An 8,250-nucleotide genomic window follows, 5' to 3' on the forward strand; every position below is an offset into this window, starting at 1 on the left:
TGTGCCTTGAACAGCCTTGAAGCCACACGTGGCCTTGGGGTATTTTATTTTTGCGCGCGCAAGCGATATATCGCGCTTCTTCGATTCGAGAATGAGATGCAGCGTGAGTCAGCGTGACTCAACACTCAACGTTTCACGCGTCATGAAAACGAGACCGCAGGAATTTGAATCATCGTGACGTGAGGGGGATTGGCTCGGCGAAAGATAAGCGCATTAAACGTTTACCGGCGTTTTGGAAAGAATCTCTACGAGAAAAAGATATTGCGGAACAACATGGCTTGGGTGCCGTTGGAATCAAATCCGGAGGTAAGCGAGCTTTCTGTCGAGTCGCGATACGTCGTTGCTCGAGCGGCGCTTGAACGATCATGCCTTCTGTTTTAGGTTATGACAAAGGTAAGCAGTTGCTCAACGTTCGGTCGATCAATCTCGTTGTTTCCCTCAGTGATTGTGACCTTGGACACGAGCCTCATTGATGATCGGCAATATATTTCTCGTGAAAGGAAAACGACAACAATGATTGGGATCGATTTATGTAACACGGTTGAAATCGAGAAAGACCGACGATCTTGGCAGAATCTTGACCAATATTTTTTATGTGATTTTGATAAATGTGTAGTACAACGTTCTCCTCCGATTTTCCATTAATTTTGTAAATTTATGTATTTCTGAGTATAGAGTATATTTTGAAGAGAAAAATTATTGCTTAAGTCCAGTTTTTTAATTTTAATGTTTTTTGATTCTTATAATTTGGAAAATGATAATTTATAGTTGTAAGAATCTGTATCACATACAGACATTCCCAGAATGAAAATGTGAAGAGATTTTGTCACATTACATATAGTTAAATTATAATAATTGTTTAAAATGTTGAATACCAAATTTACAAAAATTCTTGAGTTCTGGTCTTTCCTATAATTGATTATCAATTGATTGTGACAAGACCAATTCTTTTTAGCTGAACTGGCTGCACTAATTCACAGTTTATCTTTTTTCTTTCATATTGGAAGAAGAAATGAATTCTGAATTAGTGCAGTTAGTTCAGTTAAAAAGAACAAATCTTAGAACATAACAGTGTATACTACATGCACGTCTTCTTTTTTCCATAGTGATTCTTTTATAAATTTAATAAAGTAAATAACTAATAATAGAGTAAATAACTGCCCAGAAGAATCAGAAAAAAAAATATATAAAATTGCACAAGAAATATCAAAGCATTAAGATCATGTTACAATCGTTAATCTTTCTCAAGTTTAAAAGAGAAAACTGTCGAATAAATTTCTTTGATATAATCATTGAGTGCATAAAAATTTAATGTACAATATGTTTTTACAGTTTCTCCACAAGTTGGGTGTCCCAAAGAAATGGTCGGTTTTGGATGTGTACAGTTTAGAGCCAGAGATGCTGGCTATTGTCTCTAGGCCTGTACTTGCGGTCATTCTACTTTATCCCGTTCCTTCAAAGGTATGGTGTGTGTGTGTGTGTGTGTGTATATATATATATATATATATATATATATATATATATGTCGCAGGCAAATAGCAATTTTAGGAAAATAGTATCTGACTAGGCAAATAGCATTTGCCAGGTTAGGTTAAGTTAGAATAAATTACATAATTTTTGTGTTTTTAAAGCAGGCATTTTGTGTTTTTAATTCTCTAAATTCTTTAAATACACAACATGCCTGCTTGAAAAACACAAAAATTCTATAATTATTGGGTTTTTAAAGCAAGCATTTTGTGTTTTAATTTTAAGCTATTTGACCAGGCAAATGCTATTTGCTTAGTCAGATACTATTTTCCTAAAATTGCTATTTGCCTGCGACAGATATATATATATATATATATATATATATATATATAATACATATAGTTCTTTCAAAGATATGTTTACAGTACATATTTATATGTAAGGTAGATTCTGCATGTTCTATATATTTTTTAGTACTTTGGATTTGGCAGAACAGAGAAAGAGGCAATAAATGGGGAGTTTGTCTTTTTTTTTATTGTTCTTTATTGTCTCAATTATGATTGTTGACAAACCTTTGCGAATTTTATATATCTACTACATAATGAAATTACATCTTTGATTATAGAAACATGAACTGCTAGTTATCTTTTACTTATTCATCCAATGCTATATCTGTCATATCTGTTAGACATTGTGGAGGATTTATCTTTCTAATCCAAACATGATTAAGATACATGGTTAAACATCCTATTGTTTTAATTCGTTGCTTGAAATAATCATTGTTTACGTTTGGATCTAGAAGGCAGAAGTACCTATGATATTGGATACAATATGAAATTGCGACTATAAAACTACAAATCAGTATTTTTGTAGTAAAAAAAAATTAGGAATTTATCTCTACAAACAAGATTTGTTTTATTGTTTCCTTAGACTGAGAAGACTGAAGAAGACAAAGAAGAAGAAAAAGATAGCACCCCTGATTCTGTTTACCACATGAAGCAAAGTATTTCAAATGCTTGTGGGACCATTGCGTTGATTCACAGCGTGGCGAATAACTTAGACACGTAAGCATAATTATATATCATCTAATTTATTGTATTAATAATAAAAATAATTTTTTTCCTTGTTACAGCATACAGCTGGAGGATGGATTTCTCAAAAAGTTTTTAGATGAAACCAAAGGACTCTCGTATCTTGAGCGTGGCGAGCGTTTGATGAAAACTCAAGATATTATTGATACTCACATGGAATCTGCCCAGGAAGGACAGACCGAGGTACTTTACTGCCTCATAATTGAGAACATAATGTTGTTAAAAAAATTATAAATATATTTTCTGTTCTTTTAGGCGCCTACTGAAGATGTAGAAGTATATCATCATTTTGTGGCATTCATACATAAGGATGGATCCTTATACGAGCTAGGTACGTGTTCGATTTACATTAGCTTTGATTGGTGACATTAAAATGCTGTAATAACCTCCCCTAGATTGTCAGTCCCAGCTCAATGTTACCGGGTTCAATGTTATCTTATAAGATTTAGAATGAGAAAAATCTTTTTTTCTTTAGGCTTAGCATAGATCCTTAAATTTAATGAAAAATATATGAGGGGTAACGGTTAAGATCGAATTCAGGACACCGATGCACTGATTGCGAATCGACTGTTTTCATATAAAATTACCTAAAGTATAATAACATTTGTTTTTCAGACGGTCGAAAGCCTGCCCCTATCAATCACGGCTCAACTACGCCAGAGACTCTCCTTGACGATGCAGCTCGCGTGTGCAAGGAAACGTACATCGATCGCGATCCTAACGAAGTGCGTTTCACGGTGGTCGCACTTGCTGCCAACGAGTAAACTGCGTCCACATCCTCAAGTGCATTCGCCTTTAAGCTAATTTAAGCTCAAATAATTTATTTTTTACGTTGTACAATGTTGCATATATTTCGCTTCGGCAATGACATATCTTGTCAATTTTTTTTTTAATTGCCAGCTTTTTTAACACTGTGTAGCATGTTAATGAAAAAAATTTATATACACAGTTGTATATTGCACTGTTTTGCTTTTATTGAAAAAGAAAAAGAAAAAAAATCCTTACCACAGATCACTGAATTTTCATACAGTTATGCACACGGAGATTGTAGCAGGTTAATAATACTGAAAGTGATGTATGTAACTATTTTTAACTGTCAAAAAAAAAAGATGATAAAAATGTGCGACGCGTGATGCTATAGAAAGAACATTTTAAAACAGATACTCTCCAGATACTCTGCGTCGGTCAAGGTCTTCTGGCTTTACGCAACAAGGCGGATGATTGCCAGAGCAAGTGTCGGTCTTCGAGTCGGAGTTGACGATAAATTAGGACCGATACATCCTCCCGTTTGGCACAGATTTAACGCATTGATTTGATGACGTTCGCTTTCGACGACCAACTTTATATATCTTCCGCCCGTTACTTAAGTATTGACCATTTTTAGGGTTGGGAATGTTGTTACTTTATAAAAGTAACACGTTATTCTTTACTAATTTTAAAAAGTAATATGTTACTATTAAAAAATAATGATTTATTATTTTTTTAATGATAAACATGATATTTTGATGACTTTTTTTTAGAGCATTTAATTGTCTATTCGACTAATTTATTAATCTATAGTCATTTTGGTTAATTGCAATGGTCCATAAATATACATTATACATATATTTATAAAATAATAATAAGGGTAATGAAATTCATTATCGTTACTGTAAAAATGTACTGTAAATAACGTTATCATTATTATTACAGATAAAAGTAACGATTGTTACCAAAAAAAGTAATGGTAACGGTGTTACACGTAATGTGTTATTTTTCAACTCCAAATATTTCATAATATTTAAATATTCTTATCATTTAGTAATTATTGTACAGAACAAGATAAACGTTAATATTGCCACAAGAGATGATGACGAAATTTTTTGGAAATTGGTTGCCAATTTGTCACAAAAATAAGTTACTGTTTTGATAAAATTGAATTAGCATTGTTATAATTGCCTTATTTTGTATAAAAAAATGCAATGATTCAGAGTTTACTGATTGCAAAAATGGTGATAACCTTACAGATACTTTGATTAATTACAACAGATAATTTGATTAATTTTTAATTGACAGCAATATATACTATACTTCGAATAAAATAATTAATTTTTAAAATCCAACATTTTTACATTTTTTTAAGAAAATGTAAATTTAAAAGAATGATGTTAAATTGTGTTTATCTTATCACAAGGTTACTATAAGTGATTAGATAGTCAAAAGAATGGGAAACATTTAAACTTATTCAGCATACATTTTATAAATTTTATATTTTCTTATAGGATATAAGTCGATTTTCAAAAGATTTTATTGTTTTTTAAAAATATATTTATGAGCATTTGTATTTACATGTAGAGGCGTACTTTGTTTCGTACGTCGTTATCAGAAATTGCAAAACGCGCGTCGGTCACTGACCAGCCGCTGAAAGCGTTAGCTATTTTGGATTCTCTTCCGAGAGACCACGCATCTTGGCACCGATTCTCTAAATAGTGGCTGCAAAATACAAAATAAACTTAAATTCCAGTAACGCGATCTGTCTATATTATATAACATCGCTTTTCAAATCGCGATTTAAAAACTTTCCTGTACGAAATTACAATCTTAATTGCAAAACACTTAAAGCTCATAACAATGGCAGGATGTCGTTTGCGTTTTTAAATTTTCCATTTGGACATTATTTACAAATAGAGACGTAGATAGTGGAAGACGGTCTCTTTAAGTCTTGTCAATTGAATGCTTGTATTTTTCCATGGGTACATTTCCATAGTCAACGTAGGCCAACTTGGTTATCTCGGTGGTTACCGATAAAATGAACGCATACTAATTCTTTTAATATTTATTTTGTCTTGAGGACATTTTTATAATCAAAATTCTACATTTCTTGGTATGCTGCGTCATCTTAATTTTATATCTTGCGGTCTGCGGTGCGTACTGGACCGGTTAGCATCGGTTATCGTGGTAGACCGGTTATATTCTAATAAATGAGTTATGTGATAAATTTCCGCCGCGTACCATAGCTTTTACGCTGTCAACGCAGGGGAGAGGCGTTGTTATCTAGTGCAGTTTCTTCGTGGCTTGCGAAAAATATCAGTTAAAAAACGCAACCGACCAGCAAAGTTCCATTGCGTTATAATCTAATCATATTTGTTCAGAAAATTATTATATTCGATATAATCATCGTTAATTGAAGATTCTTTAATTCTTATCGCTACATTTCAATGTGATTGGTCGATAAGATCAATATTTTATCATCTGCGAAATTATTTTATGTATTATATAGTGCGATAAATGATTCCAGTCAGCAATTTTTTCAATATACATATATATATATATATATATATATATTGAATTTTAAATATTTATAAGATGTGTGAAGAATGAATATTTAAAACACATTTAAAGAAATATCGTCTGCTGATTGGGATCTTGAGAATTTGAATTGAAAAAAAAAAAACGTATATCTTTCGAAGCTCAAGGTGTTGGTTGGAGACTTACCTGTTCTTAACGTCTTATTTATCAAGTAGCTCGAACAAAATTCGCGTATCAGCCCTTCAAGGTGAAATTTATGATTGCGAGGAGAGGTTTTCGCGATATTTTGCGCGGCTCTTTTCAATAGAGAAACTGCTAGCGGACTGATAAGCGGCCGTAGTGCAAACTTACTAATTGCACGACAACGACAGATATTACTTTAATTGATGAAATCGTTTATGATGGCAATTCTGCAAAGCTTCACGATTAACTGATCGCGATATCTGTGTTTCGCCCAAGGATTCACGGATTTCGCAACACAGGAGATAGCGCTATGCAATTACGTATGAGAGAATGAGTCGCCTAGAAGAGAGCCATTCATTCTCGATTAATTTCAAATGCGGCACGATTCTCACGTGTATTTCTATGCAGACAGAGCAAAAAATTACGTTAAAATGCGAAAAAAGAATGTTTCCTATAAGCGCTACAATATTATTTAAGATTAAATATAATATTTCTGAAATATTATTTAATATTAATAGAAAGTAGTTATATGTTCACTCCTGATAATATTATATGAATCTCATATAAGAAGTAAATAATATTTACTTCAATATGTTTAATTATTTGGAATATTATAATTCTTTTAAATGTAACAACTACAAAGTTCATGAATATTTTATGCATAATAATTCACATTAATTTTTTACCAAAATAACATTTGTAGAACATTTGTATAATATTTCATGGATATTGAAATAATATCACGAATATTATATAAAAACGGACATATAACATTATTACAATATTCCCATAATATTAAAATAGTAAATAATATAAAATAGTAAAAAATAGTAAATAATATTCTCGGAATATTATTTTAATATTATTTTAATTTTTAATAATATTTGTATACTATTCTAGGAATGTTGCAGCATTTATAGGGCTTGTATTTCCTGTTTTACTCGAGCGCAGCTGTTGCGGCTTGCGTAAAAAAATAACAAAGTATCTTCAAAGAAGAAACAAAATCTGTTCTTTTTTTTTTTGTTTCGGGGTCAAGACATCATGTTTGCATACAGATACATGTTACGTGCTTGTTCATGGCTACACACTGGTGTAAGGTCAACCCACGCTTATAAAATCGCGTGTACAGGGTGTTGCGTTCACATACATGTCGGTCTAACTGGTTGCCTATTCATACAGGCGCGCATGGTGGTACACAACTGCGTACGCTTTGTCACGTCGGCAATATCTTACCGACATGTCGAAGCGTACGCAGTTGTGTACCACCATGCGCGCCTGTACGAATAGGCAACCAGTTAGACCGACATGTATGTGAACGCAACACCCTGTACGTACGACCTCGTTTCTGTTTCTGGTTCCTGTTTCTGGTTCGCGCGCTGCGCGTGTCGTCCGTTTTCGTTACAGCCGCCGAGCCGCTCTACCGGCTTCACAGATTTGATACGCGTGAATTTTTCAATTCACCGCATACATCAGCGTGTGCACTCCTTATCTCGCTTCTTACTACGCCTGCTTATATCGCTTTTCCGATCGCGCTCGGTTTTAGTTGCGGTTTGTGCATATGCATGCGCGCGGAGGCCTTGGGCGTCTCGCGAATGCACTCTTACTTTTAAATAAGGAACCAAAAAGAAACCTTCGCGCCGAATTCGAGGTCGCGCGTCAATAGCGAGGTCGGATTTCCATCGACGTGACTCTAAACTATGTCGCAACATATCCTCTCGTCATTAAGCATGGAGTTTACATTTGGATTATCAAGCACGTTGCCATATGATGATCGTACCGCCGCGTCGCTCCGGGTTTAATGTTCCGAGAAAAATTCCGTTCCCGAATGCGAATATTACTTGTGAAGTTTCGGTTGAGAAAAGATTTCGCTCCTTTCCCGACTTTTATTGGCTCGTTACAGCGTCTGCGAAGTTCAATCATTGATGGTGCGAAAGCGAGCGAGTGCATTGACCGGTGATACATCAATCTTTGTACGTTGCAGCCGCGCCATTGAAGTCTTTTTATGCCAACAAAATGAATGACAATATTCACGCAAGTTATTTCGACTTGTTAATCTTTAATTGCAGTCACGAGAAAGTGTAGGACTGTCAATCAGGCGCGGCAAGGGTCCCTTTGACGCGACGATTAATTCGCCCGATTGTGATCTCTCTTCGGCCACTAAGGCACATTTTTAACTCCTTCGACCTTCGACTTATTAAAAATATTAGATTTGTGAATTCTT

The 8,250-nt window shown here is 34.0% G+C and overlaps 1 protein-coding gene and 1 long non-coding RNA gene across 2 annotated transcripts; one reads left to right on the forward strand and one right to left on the reverse strand.

The window, feature by feature from the left end:
• Positions 1 to 125: 125 nt before the first annotated feature.
• Positions 126 to 3,666, forward strand: LOC105196146 (ubiquitin carboxyl-terminal hydrolase isozyme L3). Its single transcript, XM_011161913.3, has 7 exons — positions 126 to 306; positions 382 to 393; positions 1,333 to 1,461; positions 2,398 to 2,531; positions 2,600 to 2,741; positions 2,814 to 2,889; positions 3,174 to 3,666. The coding sequence occupies exons 1-7, from the start codon at positions 274 to 276 to the stop codon at positions 3,320 to 3,322; spliced, it is 675 nt and encodes a 224-aa protein (XP_011160215.1). The 5' UTR covers positions 126 to 273; the 3' UTR covers positions 3,323 to 3,666.
• Positions 3,667 to 4,790: 1,124 nt separating this feature from the next.
• On the reverse strand, positions 4,791 to 6,568 carry LOC120358727. Its single transcript, XR_005575623.1, has 2 exons — positions 6,033 to 6,568; positions 4,791 to 5,789 (listed from the first exon to the last, which is right to left on the reverse strand). It is a non-coding gene; the product is annotated as an uncharacterized LOC120358727 (long non-coding RNA).
• Positions 6,569 to 8,250: the final 1,682 nt, after the last annotated feature.

Source organism: Solenopsis invicta, chromosome 9 (assembly GCF_016802725.1).
Source record: "Solenopsis invicta isolate M01_SB chromosome 9, UNIL_Sinv_3.0, whole genome shotgun sequence".
NCBI classification, from domain to species: Eukaryota; Metazoa; Arthropoda; class Insecta; order Hymenoptera; family Formicidae; genus Solenopsis; species Solenopsis invicta.